Source organism: Capsella rubella, unplaced genomic scaffold (assembly GCF_000375325.1).
Source record: "Capsella rubella cultivar Monte Gargano unplaced genomic scaffold, Caprub1_0 scaffold_2, whole genome shotgun sequence".
NCBI lineage: Eukaryota > Viridiplantae > Streptophyta > Magnoliopsida > Brassicales > Brassicaceae > Capsella > Capsella rubella.
Window position 1 is genome coordinate 2,549,082 of NW_006238922.1, and position 23,047 is coordinate 2,572,128.

General features: G+C 35.3%; 5 protein-coding genes across 12 annotated transcripts; 2 read left to right on the top strand and 3 right to left on the bottom strand.

The window, feature by feature from the left end:
* Positions 1-2,451: 2,451 nt before the first annotated feature.
* On the bottom strand, positions 2,452-7,612 carry LOC17896337 (uncharacterized protein KIAA0930 homolog). Of its 4 annotated transcripts, none has more exons than XM_023788237.1 (12): positions 7,296-7,612; positions 6,862-7,051; positions 6,690-6,764; positions 6,206-6,312; positions 5,812-5,872; positions 5,442-5,501; positions 5,288-5,362; positions 4,635-4,769; positions 3,941-3,995; positions 3,302-3,424; positions 2,759-2,880; positions 2,452-2,652 (listed from the first exon to the last, which is right to left on the bottom strand). In XM_023788237.1, exons 1-12 carry the CDS (start codon positions 7,325-7,327, stop codon positions 2,626-2,628), a joined length of 1,062 nt encoding a protein of 353 aa, XP_023644005.1. In that variant the 5' UTR covers positions 7,328-7,612; the 3' UTR covers positions 2,452-2,625. The 4 variants fall into 4 exon arrangements, with proteins under 4 accessions (XP_023644005.1, XP_023644004.1, XP_023644003.1 ...); XM_023788236.1 differs by having other exon boundaries at positions 6,206-6,315; XM_023788235.1 differs by having other exon boundaries at positions 2,759-2,985; positions 6,206-6,315; positions 7,296-7,610.
* Positions 7,613-7,760: 148 nt separating this feature from the next.
* LOC17895306 (protein PHLOEM PROTEIN 2-LIKE A10) lies at positions 7,761-9,776 on the bottom strand. The gene has a single exon (XM_023787776.1). The coding sequence runs from the start codon at positions 9,562-9,564 to the stop codon at positions 8,386-8,388; it is 1,179 nt and encodes a 392-aa protein (XP_023643544.1). The 5' UTR covers positions 9,565-9,776; the 3' UTR covers positions 7,761-8,385.
* Positions 9,777-11,140: 1,364 nt separating this feature from the next.
* On the top strand, positions 11,141-18,675 carry LOC17896594. Of its 4 annotated transcripts, none has more exons than XM_023787958.1 (18): positions 11,141-11,502; positions 11,583-11,958; positions 12,036-12,110; positions 12,199-12,261; positions 12,383-12,568; positions 12,648-13,205; positions 13,304-14,038; positions 14,152-14,433; positions 14,607-14,759; positions 14,987-15,384; positions 15,529-15,735; positions 15,811-15,940; positions 16,108-16,425; positions 16,660-17,410; positions 17,501-17,559; positions 17,690-18,163; positions 18,265-18,303; positions 18,435-18,675. In XM_023787958.1, exons 1-18 carry the CDS (start codon positions 11,159-11,161, stop codon positions 18,618-18,620), a joined length of 5,334 nt encoding a protein of 1,777 aa, XP_023643726.1. In that variant the 5' UTR covers positions 11,141-11,158; the 3' UTR covers positions 18,621-18,675. The 4 variants fall into 4 exon arrangements, with proteins under 4 accessions (XP_023643726.1, XP_023643727.1, XP_006301678.1 ...); XM_023787959.1 differs by having other exon boundaries at positions 12,383-12,570; positions 12,734-13,205; positions 13,304-13,726; ... (3 more) ...; positions 15,529-16,000; positions 18,443-18,640; XM_006301616.2 differs by having other exon boundaries at positions 15,529-16,000.
* A 712-nt stretch (positions 18,676-19,387) lies between these two features.
* Positions 19,388-20,906, top strand: LOC17895931 (GDSL esterase/lipase At1g58725). Of its 2 annotated transcripts, XM_006301895.2 has the most exons (5): positions 19,388-19,669; positions 19,799-19,929; positions 20,027-20,251; positions 20,344-20,599; positions 20,708-20,906. In XM_006301895.2, exons 1-5 carry the CDS (start codon positions 19,426-19,428, stop codon positions 20,899-20,901), a joined length of 1,050 nt encoding a protein of 349 aa, XP_006301957.1. In that variant the 5' UTR covers positions 19,388-19,425; the 3' UTR covers positions 20,902-20,906. The 2 variants fall into 2 exon arrangements, with proteins under 2 accessions (XP_006301957.1, XP_023644001.1); XM_023788233.1 differs by lacking the exon at positions 20,027-20,251.
* Positions 20,907-20,964: 58 nt separating this feature from the next.
* Positions 20,965-22,048, bottom strand: LOC17895092 (3-isopropylmalate dehydratase small subunit 2). Its single transcript, XM_006301555.2, has one exon. It carries the CDS (start codon positions 21,887-21,889, stop codon positions 21,119-21,121), a length of 771 nt encoding a protein of 256 aa, XP_006301617.1. The 5' UTR covers positions 21,890-22,048; the 3' UTR covers positions 20,965-21,118.
* Positions 22,049-23,047: the final 999 nt, after the last annotated feature.

The window sequence follows — 23,047 nt, forward strand, 5'->3', positions numbered from 1 at the left end:
GATTAGTGTACATGTGATGATCTTTGAGTGTATTTGTGTGTGTGTGTGTGTATTTAAATATCAGTAAGAAATAATATAACAGGTAGAATACTATATGTATAGAGGGTCAAAAGAAAAACTTGTTAAGTATACAAAATTCTAATTATTTCTCTCTAGCTAAGACATTTTTTTTCTTTCTGATCATAACTAAAATAGTGAATGACTAGAATTTGTAAGTTAAGTGTTATTGTGTCACTATCATGACCGGTCTTAGGCACAAGCACATGAAGCTTGGTTTTGGGGACTCAAAATATGTTTTAGTTATGACTTATGAGACCAATTTTGTGTAAAAATTATAAGTACAATGATTTTGAATAAGTGGGTTACTATAAGTAGGTTAAACCAAGAAAAATCATAATGTTTTTTACATACTTCTTATAAATGTGAGAAAAAGAGGACACATGCACACACTTTATATATCTACTAGTAAGGTCTTTCCATTGCTAGTTACGAGTACTCAATCTTGTAGTTGACAAGAAAAACCAAATAGAAAGACTGAAGATTTGGAGTTTAATTACAGCTTCTATAAGTTGAGACTTAAAGGGGAGAAAATGGTGTGTGGGTCTTGATAAGAAGAAGAAGAAGAAGATGAGAGCTTAGCTTAATGGCGAAGAATCTAACAAAAAAGCATATATTACGTCGTCTTAGTTTATTTTTCTATGTGTTTGGATTTTTTTCTTATCTTTTTAGTAAGATAAAGTAAACAATACAAGTGAAACTACAGCTGCATTCTCTTTTTAGTGTGTGTTTGTGTATAAATTAAATTTGAATCGAAATAATTGTGTAAAACAAACTAGGCCAGGTATATATTTGGTATTTTAGATCAATATACATATATATTAATATTTTCATATATATATATATTTACATGTTCGAGAGAACATTTATCTGTTATATATATAATACTAGGATATATTGGATACTTTACCATAAGAGTATAATAACCAATTTTGCCTATTTACAGTAAAATTTCTACAAATTAATAATGCTATGAATAATTACATTATTAATTTATTAATTTATCCATGTGATCCGAAAAACTAATTCGAAAAAAAGAAATATTGATTTATCGAAATATTAGTTTATCGAATATAATTTATAGAGGTTATATTAAGTAGTCTTTTTAATCAAAAAAAATATATAGTGGGCACCAAACCAATCTTGTTTTCTTTTCCTACAATTATCACTAGAGTAAAGGATGTTAAAGAACATACTATTCTTATATTTTGATTTTTGACCTTTGTAATCACGTTTCAAGAAAATCCAAATTCCACTGTTTGTGACTTTGTAGCTTTTGTTAGTGGACTCAAACATGCATTCACATTTTCTCAACTTCTCTAACCGACTCTATATATTAATTCACCTAATTCTTTTTGTTATATAAATGGAAACACTAGTTTAACCTCACTACCTCAGACACAAAGTTTTTGTCATCTACCTAATCAGGAAATGTCTAACAACCAATCTCATATATTTTTCACAATTCATTTCTTTTGTTATAAAGGTAGGAACATTAGTTTAACCTTAAACAGAGTTTTTGTCATCTAATTAAGAAATGTATACCACCAGAGAGTTGGATTCATGTGCTTCTTCACTATTTGGTTCCCCATAATTTTTGTTTGTTCATTTAGAATTCCACATTCTCAAGTAAAGTCCAACAAAAGTTGGCATAAAGCTGTTTTATTTCACATGTATTTTACTCATAAGTCTCTATCTCTAACCATATGTTATATGCAAGGCATATGTAGCTTATAGGGATGGATGTGAAAACCAAATCAAATTGTGCCAATATACTTTAATCAGAACCGAACCAAAGTTTTATAACCCAAACAATATACCTTTTTAGCTTTTTTTTATCTTTGTGAACCAGACCAATTCAACCGCAGTTTATTTTTCTCTTTATCGTTTTGAATTATTGCAAATTATGAAACTGTTACATAAACGATTATACAATGGTGACAATTTAACCGGAATTCAGTAAAAAAATTTTTATAGAAAATATAATTTATATTGTAAAATAATAATTAATTATATATTTGTTTTATCCAAAAATCAAAACGAAACTAAAAAAAAAATTATAACCTAAACGGTATAGAAATTTCTAATTTCTATTTAATATTCGAATTGAGTCTAAATTTTGTGAACCAAAGTATACCAAAATTTATTAAGAATGTTAATAAAGTTAAGCGGAAACATACATTTATAAACTTGTACTTATTTATCCACAACCGAACTGAAGTCGAATTAATATTTATCCAACCGAACCGAAGTGATAAAGTTCAGTTCTACTTTATAAACCAAACTAAGCCAAACCCGAAGTGATGGAACGAGACAGGCACGCACATAAGTGTTAAGTAGAGTGTGAGTCTACAATACACTAGAAGAAGAGTAGCTTGAAATCTACAGAGTTGATGATTGCAAATTCACAACTTTACTTTCATTTTTATTGCTAGATGTAAAAACAGTGGTTATGGTAATCCACAGAGTCATGTAAACAGAACAAAAGGAATATTCAATCAACGAACAAACACTTGAACAGACAACACACACAACTTCTATTTCCTACGCTTCATCCCAGAGAGTGATCTACTCCATGTTTACCGGTGCAGATGCCTGAATAAACACAATACGCGGGATCGATCAGAAAAACAGACGATATATCGAAAAGTTCCACTAGATTTTCAATTGTTGATGACCGGTATGGCTAAAGAGAAATCACCTTGAATAAAAGATCATGAGCAATAGTATCCCATGGCAATGAGATGGACATTAAGCAGCATTTAAGAGGGAACATCTCGTCTTCATCGTAAGAGGCGGTAGCAGCTGCTATTGCATGTTTAGCTGCGACAGATGCAACAGATGCTGCTTTACGGAAAATGGAGCCGAGATCGATGCTCTTCTTTGAAGACATTGGTGAAACAGGACCTAAAACTACTTGGCTCTGATCTGAGAAAATCAATTCTATACAATCATCTCTTAAAGCACACTACGTTTTCAATATACATTTCAACAGATCTCCTACACAACTTTTTCCTGTCTACTCTCTTAAGACAATGGAGGACAATGAACAGTTCTAAAACATTTGATGACCAGTCTAAGTTTTGGATCGGGAATTAAAATGTGTATGCTTCTTTTTTTTGTTTTTTTTATCTTCCATGCAACATTACCTACTGCTTAGAACTCAGAATAGAGGAAAAACTAACAGGGAGACACAGAGCTCAGATTATGTGCAGCCATACAAATATAAAAAAAGTAATAGTACCTATAACGCCAGAAACCGCTACTTCAACTTCTCCACGTCCTCCTGGACCTCTCATATAAAGTCGGTCTGCTTTTCCTGTGTTATGACCCAGTGAAAGAAGGCTTCCGAATCGATTCCTCCCCCCTGTGATAAAGGATAAAGATGACAGAAAAATTAAGGAGAGAGCGTGAAAAATAAGTTGGCCCAAATCAACAAAAGCCATATAGCTCATACAGAAAAGACAACTAGTAAATGTGTTAGCTTCCTTGTCTTTTAGCACTTAATATCTCAAAACTTTCACGTCTACAAAAGTTAATTATGTAGTTCAGCAATCTTGAGGCTGAGTACTGCTTCCTATCAACTTGACCTATAAATGAACCATATTACTTTGGCTCAGCAATGAATTCCACCAAATGAGCAAAGCATTAACATTAGGTCCTGACTGGTTGCATGACATACTTTCAAGAACCCTTGATTAAATGTCTTGGGAAAATATAAAAGACCGAGACCAACAATGATAGTCCTAAGCACTGAGAGGACAAATGCAAATAAACAGGGAAACAGCGTATCAGGACCATGACTACAAACTTTGCGAGAAAACTGAATTAGATCCTACAATGCATAAAACATTAAAAAAAAAAAAAAAAACTGTATAGTTACCTTCATAGGCTTCTCGGACCATTTGATAGCTGACAAACCCAGAAAACAGGGTAACCTGCAACCAAAAGCTCCAGCATGTCAATTCTCTTTTCTCATTAGCATGTACCATGTAATGTGTCTATAGGCCTTTTGCAAACCAAAGGTGCTTAAATATAATAAATCTTTCCAAAAACCCCAAATCATACTTATAGTTAATCCATTAAATATACCAATAATCTTCTTGCACAGAACAGCTGGTCTTCAACTATAATTTAGATCCAAATTAACCTAATATGGACAGAGAATTCGTTCAAAACTGGCCACAGACACAGAATATTCCAGTACTTTTAAAAGGATTCAGTTGGAAGAATGTTCAACCCAGAAGCTTGACTAGAATACTTATCACTATAAGACTCGCACAAAAATCCCTTGAGATGGAAAGAAGGTGTCACAGTATAATGTGCACCATAGAGATAATAGAACTCAAGATGGAAGTCATCTTTATGAAAAGTAAGAGTCAAACTTTCAGCCAAAATAAATGTTATGCTAGCAAAGAGATCAATACCTACTTAAAAGAAAGGTTAACGTTACCAGTTGTTAATCAAGACCACATATTAAGAATCTTATCAAAACTCATAGAAAGTAGCAAAAGAAAATTGGAATATGACTGGCAACTGCTGAACAATAGGGAAACAAAGATAGGAAACAGCTAGACCTTAGGATCTTTCACACTTCTGGGTTCAGTATTTGTGTTAGAATCACTGGAATCTTTAACATTTGCACTTGGAAATGCTGCCCCATCATGGGAATTAAGAAGTACGCAATAGCAATGATCTTTTTCAGTCAGAACCTGCAAGCATCAATGAAAAAGTCAATGAACAAGATTGGGGAAAAGAAACTTTGGGCAATTTCCATGCATGAACCTAACTATACGACTTATATTCTGAACCATAAACCCAAACTCCTCTGTGCCTTCAAAAAACTAAAGATGAAGACTGGCAAACCCTCTGAAGACGATAATTTAAATGCAAGCATTAAACTCAAATAAGGAATTCAAGCAGCGCAAAAGGTAGTTGAAATATCTGAAATATATACCAAAAGCCAACTAATGTATCATACTAATAACAGAAGAGTTTACTATCCAGTTAAGGGGAAACTAAGAATGCATTTCTCTTCACCTCAGAGGCAAAGGAGAGTTCATGCAGATTTCCTCAACTAAAAACGATTTTTCCAAAGCCGATTTTATTACAAACAAAATGTCACATGTCCATAGAAGCCGTTCAGGTCTAGAGTTTCTTCAAACGAAAGGACCACATAATTTAATAATTGGAAGGAAAATACAGAGAAAGGGAGAAGAAAATATGTTACCACAGCATCAAAGGTTGAGTCAAAATCATCTACAGCAAAACAGATTTCTGGGTAGGCAGGTGTTGTTTCCACTTCCTAGGTACACAACAATGGAAACATAAAACACAAAGTCCAAAATGACAATCACTGCTACGAGAAAAGGGATTATACTTGCCTTCTTTGAGTCCAGATGAAAATTAACGCGACTAGGTGATGCATACACAGTTTTTACAACCTGCATGATATGAATGTAAAATTAGAGAATATGATCATCATTGGCTTACAGAATATAAAAAAAACTTGATGTTTATGTTTGGTCCCATTCCTGTGAAATGTCCTCTCCTTATTAAAAGCAAAACTGATTTCATATTCTGTTTCCTTACTCTCATCTTAATAGGTTTGATAAAAACAAATCTGGACTAATATTCTTTGAACAGCCAAGTATATAACTACTCTATGGCTTCAGTTTCTTATTCATATGAAAAGATTAAAAAAGAACTGAAAAGTCGAGAGTAATATTATCCAAAACTCTTAGGATCTCTAACCTTGTATATAGGAGAGAGTTTTGTGTCTTTACTTCCTTGGTACGTCTTAAGGGCCTCGTTACTAAAAACACGAGCAGTTTAAAGTTACCATGATGCAGTAAAATGGAAAGACAAAAAACCATATAATAAGTAGAATATAGACCACAGAACATGTCACAAAATAACTCCAAGCCTAATCACTGAAACAAAGAAGATGATATCTGAGATTCCAACCTAATAAATAGCTAGAAGGAAGTAATGCTTGATGCAATAAGATGTGTTTGAACCCAAAACAGGAAAGGTGGATATAAATATTAGCTAACAGCAAAAACAGAACAAGAATTGTTTATTAAAGTAGATTAGACCGACTTGCAATCAGTAAATAATGCTGCTAATCACAAAGTGAAGTTGTTACCTGCAAATCGCCACCGTAACAGTGAATGATGTATGGGCAATCATGTTCAAATAAAATGATTTCCTCCAATCAACTTCAGCCAGGCTTTCACCAAGAAGCTCATCCAACTGCTTCAAAATAGAGGAAAAATCCATTACCATGTGTTTATAGACGATGGATACAAAGCGCCACACCACAAACAAATGGATACTTTGAACCGTCAAGGGGTCTAGTTCCCAGATAAAAAAAAATATGATAGACCATGAAAAGCTTTGGCATGTAAGCCAGCAAAAAACAATCCATTCAGAAAACACTGGTAGTACTGTAGCTTAAAGTGTTCTCACCTGAATAAAGAAGAAAAAAGATGCTGCAGAAGTAAAATCAAAATTTCCGTTACCATGTTATATCCATTACAATGTCTGCTTTGCAGTTTAAATGTTTTATCTACAAAACCAAGCCTTAAGTGGAATATGTATATGTATCATTTCCTACAGTTTTTTTTTACCTTAGGTGCCCACCTGCGCACAAAGTAAGGAGCTGGTGCATCTTCATTTTCAGTCAAACCATATGACTTACAGCTCTGGAAAAAGTAACAGATTTACTTAGTAACTTTAACAACCAAGATAATTTGATGTTCCAACTTTTCAATTCAGAGAAAAAGGTGCAAGCTTACATACCAATTTCCTCACAAAAAATAGAAGATCATCGTCTTGCCGCCTCCTCGACTCCATGCAACGAATGAAGTACACATCAAATACACCATGCCAGAAATTAGAGTCCATTTCTACATCAGACGCATCTGCCTCATCAGGAGACGTCTGTCCTAATGACTTCGAATGCTTCTTAACCATACTAAGAATCTCATGCCTGAGAAACAACAAAAATTAACTTCAAACCATCCAAACAAACATACCCAGATTCTAAACTGGAATACATATAGAAGATCCAATCAAATATAAAATGCTTAAACTAATCCAAAATCTTAGCATACGAATAAGCAATTTCATGGTCAAATCACTTCAATTTTGAGCAATAATTGCTCAGTTCACACCGAAACTACTCATAGAAACACAAAAGAATCTGAAAATTGTGTGATCTCGACTTGTTTTACCTAGAAGGAGTCTCTTCACCATCGTTGAGCATTTTCTACCTTCCCGATGATTCTGCTAAATTTATTCGCCGGTCTATATACGTGAAACGTTGCGACGATCTCGTGATCGAGTAGGGTTTTTTTGTTCTTCTTCTTTTGGTGTCTCTCTCTGTGTGACTGGTTCGTTTCTAAATTTTGCTGAAATCGATGCGAGAGAGAGAAGAAAGAGAAGGGAACATAAAACGCCGATCTGATTTGGTTTAGGCGTTGGTAAAAGCTTGGCCTGTTGCGTCGTCTATCGGAGCGGGGAAACCTCAATTAACTTACCGATTTGCTACTGTGAAATTTACATTATCATTCAATTTTTTTTTTTTTTTGGTTTACAATTTTACATTGCGTTAGACAGTGACTGCGATTTTTTATTTTAACGCAATAAACTTTATTAATTAACTTGAAGAGTGATCGCATTGTAAAAATGAAAGCAGATAACTTGGAACATGACATTAAATTTTCTAGAACAATATCAAGCATTATATGTTTGATTATCATCTTACAACATTGTTGCATTATCGTCTTCTCTAAGACTAACGATTGAAGTTTCCAGATATATAAAACCAACATAGTATCTCGCAATCTTGTCTGATGGAATAAAAGTATTCTAGACATCTGTTGTGTCACCATCTCGGCATATTTAACACTTTTTACTCTTCGTAGATCTTCTCAATAAGACTCCAATGTCACATCAACACTTCGATATTACGGATATTCACATTGCTCCTCGGTTTATCTATGTTGCTCTTTAAAACAACTCTTGTGTCACACACACTCCTAACGCCTGTTTCTTCACACTCTTCACGACAGTAATAAGAGTTACTTACATTGAATTTGTTAATTATTACGCTACTAGTCATTGGTGGATTTAATCAAGCGGAAGAAATGGTGATTTCTAACATAACTTGGCTAATTTGTATCTCAAGAATCCTCTATATAAATAAGGATCAATATGTGGGCACACTGCTAAGACTACGTTATTCAGCTTCAGCTATAACCAATAGAATGAGGTATCTGAAGATCTAACAAACTCTAACGAGCTAAAAGATTGATCCGAGAACTAGAAACGCTGGCTTAAGCAAACAGGACCGCCTCGAACAATGCGGCTGAAGATGTGAAGGTAAACCGCTATGCAAACAGTGATTATCACAGAAGATTTGGCACCAACGTATCCAACAACTTGACGTCCTCTCTCTGTAACTTCTTCATGAATCACATCCAATCCCCTCTTAAAACTTTCTGATGTCTTCAAGATAACAAATTCAAGAACTGATCTCATCGTCTCGAGCGTCACTCTTCCTGTAACATCAAACATAAACTTCCTATTGCTCGGCACTGCTAATGTAGTCGAAAGCGCCTCTGCCCATCCGTTTCCAGAACTTTCTCGATAACTTTCTCGATAACTCGACTTCCTGAAAGAGTTTCCGGAATCAGTTTTCTCCCCTGAAGATGTGAAGACATCGTGAGATGTTCTCATGAAAGTCTCAAGAGCTCCATTACAAACCGAAACAAGAACATCTCTCGCGCTATCTCGATGCTTCGGATTCGTCAAACCAGAGAATATCTGATCATAAGTATTGATCCCAACAGTCTTCTCTATATACACCGACACCGCCGAGCTAGTGAACCTCTCAATACAATCAGCTAAAAGCTCTCTACACTTATCATCACTAACCAAACTCATCCATCTAGGTTTTGAACAATCATCAACATCACTCCCAATCTCAATCTCATTAGAGTAAAATCCAAGAACAAGATTCTTAGCAAAGCTACCAACAACAACAGAAACAAAACCAGCTCCTTCCTCTGAGAATACTCTATCAACTAAACTCGAATCCAATTCCTTTACGACGTTTTCCGATTCCTGAACCGAATTATACCCGCGGAAAACCCCAATCGCTACTGCTTCAGAAACCCTAGCTAATGAATCAGTGAACTCTTTCGATTTCGTAATCTTGGAGAGCTGTTTCAAACTATTGGGGATTTCGTCAGAATCAGAATCTAGAAACTGCTTTAAATCTTTAGAAACGATACTTATCGTCTCCGCCGAATCGATAACGAGTTCGGCGAAAGAAACGATGCCTGAGAAGAGTTTCATAAGACGCTTCGTCTTCTTCGCGATGTATTGAGAATTGTAAACCTTGTAGACTCCGTAACCCGAAACACCGAACACAGTCAATAGAATCAGCCATTTCTTTCTTCTCTGTGAACCTAATTCTCTCAAACGAACAAGGTCCATCAGAACTTACAGCAAATTGATACGTTACGCAGAGAAAGAAAGAGAGAGAGAGAGAGAGAGATTTAGGGATTGTTGTAAGGATGTGCGAATTGGGGATGGAATTGAAACTAGGGATTGTGAAATTATTGAAACAGAAGACGTGATGATTTTGATTTACCAGATAGATTTGGATACAGACATGAGTGTAGAACCAAGAAGTGAGGAACTCAAGAGACAAGAAACAAGGAACAAGTTGAAGAACAAGACAGACGAATCTTTAGATTTTATTTAAACCGGACCGGTCTAATCGGTTTAACTTTGGTTCGTTTCGGGACATGCGGTTCGGCTTGTTTCATAACCTGTTTAGTGTTTATTTTGTTTCTAAGTTGTATTAAAACAAGTTTCATTCATTTTTGAGTTCAATACATTTAACAATAGTATATGCATTTAGGTCAAAAGGTTTACAACACAAGTTGTATACACTAGATGAACCAAAAAAGATCCAAAACAAAAGATGCATAGCTCTAAGTGATAACACTTTCAAATAAGAACCAAAACAAAAGATACACAAGACCTCTCTTTCCTCCTTTCTTTTTGAGCCTTCTTACCAAAGTTTTTTTTTGCTTAACTACCATTGAAAGTCGAGATTCTTCTTTGAGATTATGATAATAACATTTTTCTCTTTTAATCATCTAAAAAATACCATTTATAGAGCTGTAAAAATTGGCTATCTACGTTCATTTTGATCCGACCAGCATTATCCATTTTGATTATAGACAAATAGATGACTATGTTTATTAATGATTTTGTTTACTAGTGACCATGCCTATTAATGATCATTTCTAAATGGGGGTCTATTGGTCAGATTTTTTTTTTAAATTACCTTTTTATAAAAAATTAAAAAAAAAACAAAAATGAGTTTTGTCCAAAAACAAAAATGAGTTCTGGTTTACCCCGCAAATCGATATTAACATAGATTTTTAATTTATATGGACCTTCTAAAATAAAAGTGTAATATAATAACATTTCATATTCAAAATGAATTTAGACCATCCAAAATAAAAAGGTTATAATTAAGAAACATTTCAGAAAATTTTATAATATAATAACATAAATAAAAATTAATGACGGGAAGAAAATGGAAAATGAATCAGAAAGTAAATAATAATATGAAAATAAAAAATCAGTCAAACTGAATTCTAAATTATGATTTTTATATATTTTTAAATTTCAATTTAACAAAAATTCTGAAGAAAATTAATTAAGTAATCATGTTAATTAATATTGTAAAAAAAGTAGATAGAAAATAACCAAAAAAAAAAAAAACAAATAGCACTATACCAAATCTTGTGGCCCTAAAATACCCTAATTAGTAATTACCTCATAACTATTTAACTCTTCGTCATTGCGAGGAATCGAACCCGTCACCAAGAACTCGAGAACATCTTTCTCTCTTTCTTCCTCTGATCCCGCCATGATCGTCTAACTGAATCCCCACTTGTATAAATCAAATTCCCAAAACCCCTCCGCCGAGAGATTTTTGAATTTCCCTATCGCCGACTAACTAACTCGCCGACTTTAATAATTTTCCGTTGACCTAACCCTAACCGGAGATATGGATTCGATTGTATTCACCGCACTTGATGAGATCTGTTGTCAAGGAAACACAGGGATCCCTCTCGTCTCTCTATGGTCACGTCTCTCTTCTCTCTCTTCTTCCGTCAAAGCACATGTCTGGAGAAACCTTCTCACGATCCCTCAGCTCCAATTCAAGGCGAAGAAAACTCTGTACGGATCATCAGATACTAAAATTCAGCAGCTTGAAGATGCTCTGAGACTCGATTTGAGAATCATCGCTAATGAGAAGCTCCGAGCTAACTTCGTTGGCTTGTACGAAGCCAATAACACGACTATTCCCGCGATTCAGCGTCGCGTTCTCGAACGCTTGGCTGTTGCTCGGTAAGCCAAATTCATGTTTTTTTCTTCCATCTAGTTACTATATTAAGAGTTGTGATTTAACAGTATATGTTGTGATGTAGTGATAATGGAGATACACAGAGTCTGCTTGCTAAAGAGTTTGGTATTGAAGGTAGAAACTTCTTCTATAGTGTGAAGCAGCTTGAATCTAAAGGTTTGATTGTTAGGCAACCAGCAATTGTGAGAACTAAAGAAGTTGATTCCAAAGCGACTTCGTGTATTACTACCAACATGATATACTTGACTCGTTATGCCAAGCCTTTGGGTTCACAGCAGAGGGTTGAGATTTGCAAAGAGGACTCTGTGTTGGAGCATAAGGCTACTACTGCTGTTGGAGATAGTCTAGTTTCTGAGAGTGTAAAAGATGACACGCTCGTTAAAGATTTTTTGCCAGCAATGCAGGCAGTTTGTGATAAGCTCGAAGAAGCTAACAAGAAAGTTAGTAAATTTGAAGTATTTGTTTCTTTTATAAAGCTGGATCTTGCTAGTTGTATACTCATTTTCTTGTTATGCAGGTTTTAGTCATCTCGGATATTAAGCAAGACCTTGGTTATATGAGATCACATACAAAGCATAGAGCTTGGAGAAGTGTAATTTATCTTTTTCTTGTCTTCTTGTAAGCTTTATTCATGTTCAACTATAATATACTGAATGAATCTTCTTGTGGGAAAACATCAGGTTTGTCGCCGGTTGATAGACGCTCAATTAGTAGAGGAGTTTGATGCTATGGTGAACAATAAGGTGAACTATATAATCTGCATCTTATGCCAATACATTTCACTACATATTTTGGTCTGTTGCTTTTACTTACCATTTCTGTTCTGTTTTGTTTGGATATAAAACTGTTTTTCCATTTTTGTAGCTTGAAAGATGCCTCCGTTTGTTAAAAAGATTCTCAGAAAAAGAGTTTAACTACTCTGGGAAAAAGCAACTTCTTAAATTCGGGAGAAGTATCCAAAAAACAGAACAGATTTTGGAGCTTCCAATAGATAATCAAATTTATGATATGGTTGATGCTGAAGGGTCTAAAGGCTTGGTTGTTATGGAGGTATTCATTTGATGGATAAAGTTTCTTACTTTAAAAACTGGGATGGTGCAATGTGTATTTAAATTACTATTTTTACCAGGTATGCGAAAAACTCGGAATTGATAGGAAGAAGATTTATCCTCGGCTTTGTAGTTTTTGTTCAAGAGTCGGGATGCATTTACGGGAAGAATGCCACAAGAAGACTAGAGTATTTCGAGTCTGGACTTCTCGTCATGTTGCATCCAAGTCTTCTAAACCGTTTCCTGATAAAGCTGAAAACATTAGCAGGGTACATAATGATTGTAGCACACCTCATGATACTAGTGGATTGGCTAAGGCCTCTACCGATCGTATTGCAGTTTCAGATGCTGACTTATCTACACCTGCAAGTTTAATTGATTCTGAAAAGAATTCAGGACTTCTTGGTTGTTCCCCATCTAATGCCAAAAGAAGAAAAATTCTTACACGTCGTAACTTACAAGAATCATTCCATGAGATTGGTGATAAGGTTATTGATGCTGCGAAAGAGTCCACTGATTTGGCTTTTTCAGATATGAACCATCCAGTTCAACCGAAGTCGGCTAAATCAAAAGTGCAGCAACCTCATGCTACTATTGAAAACTCTCTGAGAGAGCAGAGGATACTTGAGCGCTTAAATGTACTTACTGTTCTTTTTACTCACGTTGCATGCCATACATTTTGTCTCCTTTTTTTTTCTTTCTGACTGACTATTTGTTTCTTCTTTCTTGGCTAAAGGAGGAGAAGTTTGTTTTGAGAGCGGAGCTCTATAAATGGCTTCTAAGTCTTGAGAAGGACAGGATCCCCAAGGTGGATAAGAAAACCATTGACAGAATTCTAAACAGGCTTCAAGAAAAAGGACTCTGCAAATGCATTGGCATTCGTGTTCCAAATGTAACTGATTGTGGTCGTAATCGTTGTTCTGTGATAGTCTTGCATCCATCTGTGCAAGGATTGACTCAAGAAGTAGGTGGTGAAATTCATGATAAGATTAGGTCTTTCGAATTAGGATTCCGTAGCCAGAGACTATCGAAGAGGAAAAGCAACAAGCCAATTCCTGTATTGAATGACGTTCAGAGAGGTCAAACTAACGTGGATTTGGATGCAAGAGCTAGCAAAACAGGAGCTACGCGAGCCAAAGCGGTTGTGCTTGCAAAGATGGTTCGTGTCAAGCTTCTACACTGCTTCCTATGGGACTATTTTAGTTCTTTGCCTGGCTTGGACAGTGCCTTTTCTTCTATACATGATCAGAAATTTGAGAATTTGTTTGCACTTGAAGATGCTTTTAGAGCCATGCCACTTGAACTATTTTTACAAGTTGTTGGATCTACTCAGAAAGCTGATGATATGATGAAGAAATGCAAACAGTTTATGTGTCTCTCCGAGCTTCCTAGCGAAGAGTATAAGCTTCTAATGGATACTCATGCGACAGGGAGATTATCGATGCTTATTAATATTTTACGCCGGTTGAAGGTAATATAAATAATTAGATGGCACCTCAAGTACCATGTTTTAGTACATTATATCATAAATTTGCAGTTCTCAAACTGAATAATTATATTGCGTGTGCTATGTTCATTTTGTAGTTGATTCAGATGGTAAGTAGTAGACTCAGACGTGATGAAATTGAAGAGAAGTATTCTAATTTGACACATGCAATGGAGCTTAAGCCTTACATAGAGGAACCTGTGTTTGTTGCTGCTACACCCAACGTCATGTCTCTTGATTTTCGTCCACGTATTCGACATGACTTTATTCTATCAAATAGAGATACTGTTGATGAATACTGGCGAACTCTAGAATATTGTTATGCTGCTGCTGATCACAGAGCTGCTAAGCAAGCATTTCCGGGATCTGTTGTTCAAGAGGTATAAGCTTGATCCTATATATTATGGCTTACTATATATACAACAATTGAGTCCATGAACCAAAAATAATCATCACAACCTACTCAATATGTATATCTCCTCTGATAATATTTTTGCAGCTGCCTGTTATATTATCTTTTCAGAAAACAGTTTCTAACTGTCAATTCTTCTAGGTTTTTCTTAGCCGCTCTTGGGCCTCAGATCATGTCATGACCGAAGAGCAACGTGCGAAGCTCTTACGGTGTATTGCAATCGATGAGAAGGAAAAAATCTCTTTTGAAGAGTGTGAGAAGATTTCTAAGGATCTGAACCTGACCATAGAGCAGGTAAAGATATGTTTTGTGTGTGTTGTGTATATCTTAGTCACCTGATATGGAATAAATATTTCAGACCTGGTGGTAGTTTGGCAAATAATTTCCTTATTGTCATTGATCGTAGAAACCATGCCGCCTGGGACTGTGAACACTGATTTCTTCAATGTTTCAGCTTTAAAACACCCACCATAAATCTAACAGAACCTTTATGCTCTTTTACTTATTGGTTGTCAATCCAGGTTATGCATGCTTATCATGCGAAGCATGGAAGACGATTGATATCAACATCAAAAGATAAAAAAATTGTTGTAGAAAATAGTCCATCTTCCAGAAAAAGAAAAAGAGCATCCCTCTTAAAGACTACAGGAGATGGTGTCGGATCCATAATAGTAGATGGACAGACGGTTATAAATTCTGAAGCCATTGATTCCACACGTAGTGAGAGTTTTCAAGAATCAATACAAGAGGACCAAACCTCCATTCCAATGCATCAGGAGCACAATCAACAAGAAAATGCAGACATAAGGGACCTTACTGAAGACAAAGGTCAGTGTTCTTCCATCATCAACCGGAATGCAAGCTCAAAGATCACATCAATTCCTTCACAAAGATTTATGTGGACAGATGAGGCGGACAGGTAAACTTGTCACGTCCACTGAAAGTTTATATTATTGCCTGAGTGGTGATCATACATCTAACTGGTTCTTATTGTAAACATTCTTTAAAATATGTTATTATCTCTGATTGATATATACCACTGACACATGTTTTCTCTGGTCAGGAAATTGTTAAGTCAATATGTTAGACACCGTGCAGCTCTTGGGGCAAAATTTCATGGAGTCAATTGGGCTTCAGTTCCAGATCTGCCGGCACCTCCTTTAGCTTGCAAGCGACGGATTCAAACGATAATGAAGAATGATAAAGTCCGGAAGGCGGTCATGGGGATTTGCAATCTGCTTACTGAGCGTTATGCAAAACATCTAGAGACGAAACAGAAGTGTTTGCCCGGGAGAAACAGTTCACATGTTCGCGTTAGATATCTATATCAGGAAAATGAGGAAATGGAATCTGGTTCTGTTGAGCACCGTAAAGATACTTGTTTTGTTGAAGAAAAATGGGATGACTTCAATGAAAAGAGTATAAGTCAAGCCTTTAATGATCTTCTTGAGCTCAAGAAGATGGCTAAACTGGTGGCCCCTAAACGGTCGAGAACTAGGTCTCGAGAATGGTCAAACAGAGATATAGTTGATGAGGTGCATCCTTTATTGCTTACTTTTCTTTTGTTTGACAACATCCCTTTAGTTTCAATGGTTATTTGTTTTTGGTGATTTATGATAAACTAATATAATGGACTTTGCAGGGGAGTGAAATGGTTCCACCTGAAATTCACTCAGAGAACAGTCCAACTGCTTCTGTTGATCAAGTTAAAGATACCTCTCAACGATCTGGATATTATCGTCTTCATAAAATTTTTAGTCCTTTAGATGAAAAGTACGACGGTAGTATACAAGTGCAGAAATCTCTGGCAGTTTCTAATGCCATAGAACTGTTAAAGCTTGTCTATCTGAGCATGCCTACTGCACCCGGTATGCCAAATTTGTTGGAAGATACCTTACGACAGTATTCAGAGCAAGACCTATTTACCGCCTATAGCTACCTCAGAGACAAAAAGTTCCTGGTAAAACTACTTAATAGTTTTTTGAAGCTCTATTTTAATACCATAGCATGTTTAACTTTGAGGTATCATCTTTTCATCCTTTTATTGGTTAGCGCACGCTGCTGTCAAAACCACATTATGTGCATGGTTAATGTTTAGATGAGATGATGAATAAGAAACAGTTTTCCTTATATCCCTTTGAATCAAATTTAGTAGCTATACTGTTATTGAAAACTGAAAGTCATTTTTTTCCAGGTTGGTGGAAGTGGTGGACAGCCATTTGTGCTTTCTCAGAACTTCCTGCATAGTATTTCGAAGTCACCATTCCCGGTTAATACTGGGAAAAGAGCAGCCAAGTTCTCTAGTTGGCTTCTCGAACATGAAAGAGACCTTATGGCTGGAGGAGTCGCTCTTAGTTCAGATTTGGAATGTGGTGATGCTTTAAGTTTCTTTTCATTGATTGCTTCTGGTGAACTCTCTATATCTGTATCCTTGCCCCAAGAAGGTGTTGGAGAGCCTGGAGATCGAAGAGGTTTAAAACGTAGAGCTGATGACGTAGAAGAATCTGAACCTGATAATGCTAAGAAATTTAAGCTATTAGGCGAAGGTGAAATCAACTTCCGAAAGGAAAAAGGTTTCCCGGGTATAGCAGTTTCTGTTCGTCGTGTAAATCTACCAATAGCTAACGCAATAGAGTTGTTTAAGGATGATGACTCTCGCTCTGGTGAACTTCATTTTAAGTCGGGGGAAACAAGTGGTGACTGTGATTCTGATGATATGAAAGAACTTTTCAACTCTATGGATGCCACCGTGATACCAGGCAGTTTAGTTGATTCTCCCTGGCAAGTGATGGCCAATGTTGCTAGTTGTATCATGCCTGGATCTGCAGACGACCAACTGAGTTTATTCATTCCCAAGGTTTTTGAAGCCGTTTCCAATGCCCTTCAGAAGGCTGGTGACCAAGGTTTGAGCACTGAAGAAGTCCATCGTCTTACTAATATTCCAAGTAAGTATCAGGCTAACCTCTTCAACAGTTTAGCATGCGTTGGTGACTTACTTCACTGTTGTAGTTTAACCTCTGTTTATTCATCTGCAGGGAAAGAAACTTGTGACTGCATTGTAGAAGTACTTCAAACATTTGGGGTAGCTTTGAAGGTTTGTCTTACCATCTCTTGTCTTACAAACATTCAAGGCTTACTAGTTTTATAATCTTGGACTATAAACTCTGTTCATGTCAGTTACATCATTTTACAAATAATTTTTAACAAGACACTATCTTATTCAGGTAAATGGCTATAATGATTTCCGTCTTGTCCATTCGCTCTACCGATCAAAATACTTCTTGACATTAGAGGAAGGTGGAACAACTCAAAATGGTCAACAGACTGTACCAGTGAACTACCCAGACAGAGCTTTAAAGGAACAAAGGTCAAACAATGTTGTCGCCAGCAGCTACAGTACTTCACAAGACAATCAAGAGCAGCATGTCGCTGGGAACAGTGTTCACAAGGTTACAATATTTAACCTTCCTGAAATGACTCAAACAAGCAGTTTGCACGAAGTATCTATCAGAGCTCCATCTTTTACTCTTGGAACTTGTACCAAAGGCGTAACAAAAGAATCAACTTCTGTGAAGTCGTCACAACCTAAGCCTATACTTCCATGGATAAACGCAGATGGATCGATAAATAAAGTTGTCTTGGATGGACTAGTTCGCCGCGTACTTGGTACCGTGATGCAAAATCCTGGTATACCTGAGGTAAATATACTTGTCTATATATCATCAAATAAGCTCGTACCGTTCATGGTTTTGATCAGCTCTATGAAAATACTAATCAATACTCAATTTATTTGTGGCAGGACGAAATTATAAACCATATGGAAGTACTAAATCCTCAGGTAATAATACAAATCTTTCTTCTAATGCATTCATATAGTAAAACTGATCATAATAATAATCTTGTAAAGCTCTTGTTTAACAATATCTGTGTTTTGCTCTCTGATAACATTGTGTAACTTATCAATCTCAGAGTTGTAGAAAGCTTTTGGAGTTGATGACACTCGACGGGTATATGAAAGTAAGGGAATTGGTGCAAACCAAATCCACCGGTCCTCCGTCTCTGTTAACCGGACTTCTCTTTACCGGTCATAAAAAACCGGAACTTATCAGCCGCAAACACTTCTTTGCCAACTCCAAAGGACTGTTTGCTTTGTAATATTGTAATTTGTAAAGCTGATTTATCAAAAGAATAATATTGTAAATTAAGTTCATAAAATACTTGGTGCACAAAAAAAAAGGTTCATATTATAGTAGTATCGAACTAATCAACATTTTATAAAGAAAACAAATGCATTTAGGTGATCTTATGTTTAATGTTTTTGTCAGCCATATAAGTAGGAGGATAGAGGAAACCCATACTGCTTTACCATACAAAGAAAAAAAAAAACATGTGGTCTAAATCCAAACCCTTAACACATGTGGTGGATGTTTCTACTACATTAAATAAAAACATACTATATTTACGAAAATATAATAATTAATTCTTATTCTGTTTTTAAATTAGAAAATAAAACAGTACTCGATTATTAACCACAAGAATATTTTCTTATATAATGTTTTCAGTGTCATAGTCAAGTTTGGCGTATATTCAGTGTTATATAACAAACTATGATTACATTACTTGTTTGGTCTAAATCCTAAACATAGATAAGAAAGAACAGATTTGACCAACAAAAAAAATAAAGAAAGAAAGAACAATAAAGTTTTGCTATCGTTCCAGTGTAATTACATTACATCAAAGTAATAATATGACTAAAGTAATTACTAATTAGCATAGAACCTAACAAATTATAAGCATACACACATGTCTTATAAAACAAACTAAAAGTTAAGAGATAACTTTAGAAAAATCCGCCAAACAGAAACAAGGTATATATAAGCATGCACACATGTCTCTGAACGTTTAAAACACGTACAAGCAAATTAGCTAGAGCAGAAAAGTAAACAAGTCAAACAAGACAATGAAGTTTCAAATGTTATGGCTCACTTTGGTATTACTTGCCATCGAAGCTACTTCAACTGCTCAAGGAAAGAACACAACAATCCCAGCACTCATAGTTTTTGGAGATTCGATCATGGATACAGGAAACAACAATAATCTTTCTACTCCTCTAAAGTGTAACTTTCCTCCATATGGTAAAGATTTTCCCGGAGGTTCTGCCACGGGAAGGTTTTCTGATGGAAGAGTTCCTTCTGATATTATTGGTAACCATTTGAACTATTTTTTATATTTCTCAAAATCTGTAAATTAGAGCTATTTCTTTTCTTTTTTGTTTGAACTAAGATTATATAGCTATTTATATAGTGTGATAAGTATGTTATACAATATTGCAGCTGAAAAATTAGGATTGGCTAAGACACTGCCAGCATATATGAATCCGAATTTAAAGCCTAAGGATCTTCTTAAAGGTGTAACATTTGCATCTGGAGGAACTGGTTATGATCCATTAACGGCACAAATCATGGTACTATATAATTAACTTATGTTTTATCATCATGGTTATTATTATAATTTTCTTATGGGTGTGTCATTTTCCTTATTTTTATACATATTTTCTGAAGTCTGTGATATCGGTGTGGGATCAACTCACTTATTTCAAAAAATATATATCAACGATCAAAAAACATTTTGGAGAAGAGAAAGCAAAAGATATTGTGGAAAACAGTTTATTTCTCGTGGTCTCTAGTAGCAATGACCTTGCTCACACTTATTTATCTCGAGCTAATAGATATGATCGTACCTCGTATGCTAATTTCTTGGCCGATTCTGCAGTCAAATTTGTGAGAGTAAGTACTATAATTGTAGTTAAATATAACCTAATTAGTGATATACATATATCCAAAAGTAATGTACCTTTACAAAATTAATTTAATTTTAGGAGTTACATAAGCTTGGAGCTCGAAAAATTGGAGTTTTTAGTGCAGTTCCTGTTGGTTGTGTTCCACTCCAAAGAACTGTATTTGGGGGTTTCTTAACAAGAGGATGTAATCAACCTCTAAACACCATGGCAAAACAATTTAATTCAAAACTTTCTCCAGCACTAGATTCTTTGGATAAAGAATTGGATGGTGTTATCTTTTACATTGATATTTATGATACTCTTTTCGACATGATCCAGCACCCTAAAAAATATGGTAAGTTCATCTAACAGATTTATCTAAGTATTAAATGGTTTTAATTTTTCAATTATATTATCTACGTCAAACTAAATTATTTGCAAAAATGATCTCATTTTGTTTCAGGGTTTGAAGTAGCTAATAAAGGATGTTGCGGTTTAGGAACTCTTGAGATATCCTATTTGTGCAACTCATTGAACCCATTCACGTGTTCAAATTCTTCGGCTTATATATTTTGGGACAGCTATCATCCAACTGAAAGAGCTTATCAAGTTATCGTTGACAATTTACTCGAAAAATATTTGAGCAAAGTCTATTAATCATTTCAAACATCTGAATTAATTTTCTGTTTTTTATTTATTTTAATTTTATTCTCTGATATATGTTACCCAAGATTTGATTATATTAAACTACTTCTCGTCTTCAAATCAATTTCAAGACTCCCTTATTTTCAAACCCTCCACAGCTCGTTTTAAAACAATGTCTTGGATACAAATAAAACAAATACAACGCAGCGTTTCTAGGGAAAGTTCCGATCTATATATTCATTGAAGAAGAGGACGCAGAAGGAATCATGCCAGCTTTTCTAGCATAAGCGAAGATTCCTCCGGCGTCGATCACCGGACCTGCGTCACCGAGTGGTTTCAGTTTATATTCTTTCCTCGTCGTATGGTTGATCAGCAAACTACTACCGTCTTCCTTGTGCTCCACGGTAACAACATCCCCTGTTTTACACTCGTCGCAAACCCTAACCTCCGATTCTAAAGGGAAGATCTCACCTGTAGCTACACAGTTCCTGAAAAATATCCTAGCGTACGATTCCGCCACCACGGCTTTAGCTCCGGCCGCACCGAGGCAGACCGGAGCGTGTTCACGGGATGATCCGCAGCCGAAATTATCGCCCCCGATGATGACTGAGTACTTTGATTTCATCTCTCCTGGCACTACGAAACGATCGTTGTAAAACTTTGGTAACCCGTTAAGCGCGAAAGAGCCGAGCTTCTCTCGGTCTTCTGGAATCGAAGGGATGAGTGTGCCGTACTCCGCGGGGATGATCTGATCTGTGTCGATGTTGTCTTTCAACACGAAGCAGAGTCCGTGAAATGTCTCTCTTGTTAGTGACTCGCCTGATGCGGCGGCGCGTGTGATGATCGCTGCGGATGAGGAGGAGGAGGAAGTAAGTGGTCTGAAATTGAATGCTGTGGAGGTGGAATTGAGTCGAAATAAAGGAGATGGCGAGAGAGATGAGGAGGTTTGGTTTGAGGATTTGAAGAGTGTAGGGTTTAGAAATTGAAGAGAAGTCGCCATTGTGTTTTCTGCTTCTGTGCTACTTACTCTGTAAGTGAAGCTCACAACACGAAACAGAGTAATTTTATAGAAGGGAGATGGAATATACCATTCTTAATTACGGATTAAGTCCTAAACGTGCGTATTGAGACAGGAAGGTAGGTTGGTGTATATCACTAAACAAAACGTGGTCTCTTTCATTGTTTACTGTTTTTGGTTTAAAGAAACACGGAACGAACTCAAAGTATAAAGTATAGTATAAAATTATGAATTTGATATTAATTTGTTTATAAAATTTGATTATTTTTTTTTATGTTAGATCTCACATATAGTCACGCGTATATCGCGAATAAAAATCTAGTTTATTATAAAATGCAACCACATCAATGTGCATTTGTTTCCCTTAAAACAGAATCTTTATATAAGTAAGCATAACATTAATAGATATAGCATAACATTAATAGATATAGATACCGAAACATAATTGGTGGATCAAAATGGTCCAGCCCTGGATTATATACTACGCAGTACGCACTGAGATTATATTTTTCATATTGGTGTGGTAATATTCTCCAAATATAAAAAAGTGTTTATGTAGATGTTAATTACACTTATTGACGTACCTTTTTATACTTCATAAAGAATTATTATAGATTTTTATCTGCTTTTTATTAAAAAAAATTAATGTGGAAATCTATCTTATTATTTTTGCATCCACTTTTTTGACCATCTTTATTTGTCATCCTTTTGCCACAAAATACCCTTATGTTTAGACATTTAATCAATAGTCATTAAGGTCAATTTTGTAAATCTTAATGTCGGGTCGGTTTATATTCTAAAATTAAGACCCGATTTCAATTTTCGGATCCTCATTAATTATAAAATAAAAAATAACATAAAAAAGTAATCACATTAATTATTAGGTCGAAAATTTGGTAAGATTTGGAAATATTTTTAGCACTATGTTCAAATAAATTCTACTCAATAAATAAAGAAATTTAATTTTTCAAAAAAAAATACTTTCATAGTATTTCTTAATCGAAAATAATAATAAATTATTTTCATACTTATCTAATGGGGAATATCATAAAAATATCAAAATATCAAATAAAGATTTCCCCATTTCTTAATCAAAATTGAATAAAAATCGATATTAAAATTTTAAGTACATTTTGTGTT

What these genes read in the sequence shown, in the direction of transcription:
- LOC17895306 (XM_023787776.1), bottom strand. Translation starts at nt 9,564, where the DNA reads ATGGACCTTGTTCGTTTGAGAGAATTAGGTTCACAGAGAAGAAAGAAA.
- LOC17896337 (XM_023788235.1), bottom strand. Translation starts at nt 7,327, where the DNA reads ATGCTCAACGATGGTGAAGAGACTCCTTCTAG. An exon ending in TGCGCAGGTGGGCACCTAAG is followed by an intron (nt 6,316 to 6,689) that starts GTAAAAAAAAAC and finishes TCTATTTTGAAG; the next exon opens with CAGTTGGATGAGCTTCTTGG. An exon ending in ACTCAACCTTTGATGCTGTG is followed by an intron (nt 4,770 to 5,287) that starts GTAACATATTTT and finishes TGATGCTTGCAG; the next exon opens with GTTCTGACTGAAAAAGATCA.
- LOC17896594 (XM_006301616.2), top strand. Translation starts at nt 11,159, where the DNA reads ATGGATTCGATTGTATTCACCGCACTTGATGAGATCTGTTGTCAAGGA. An exon ending in ATATTTTACGCCGGTTGAAG is followed by an intron (nt 14,039 to 14,151) that starts GTAATATAAATA and finishes TTCATTTTGTAG; the next exon opens with TTGATTCAGATGGTAAGTAG. An exon ending in TGGAAGTACTAAATCCTCAG is followed by an intron (nt 18,304 to 18,434) that starts GTAATAATACAA and finishes TATCAATCTCAG; the next exon opens with AGTTGTAGAAAGCTTTTGGA.
- LOC17895092 (XM_006301555.2), bottom strand. Translation starts at nt 21,889, where the DNA reads ATGGCGACTTCTCTTCAATTTCTAAACCCTACACTCTTCAAATCCTCA.
- LOC17895931 (XM_006301895.2), top strand. Translation starts at nt 19,426, where the DNA reads ATGAAGTTTCAAATGTTATGGCTCACTTTGGTATTACTTGCCATCGAA. An exon ending in CATTAACGGCACAAATCATG is followed by an intron (nt 19,930 to 20,026) that starts GTACTATATAAT and finishes TATTTTCTGAAG; the next exon opens with TCTGTGATATCGGTGTGGGA. An exon ending in CTGCAGTCAAATTTGTGAGA is followed by an intron (nt 20,252 to 20,343) that starts GTAAGTACTATA and finishes ATTTAATTTTAG; the next exon opens with GAGTTACATAAGCTTGGAGC.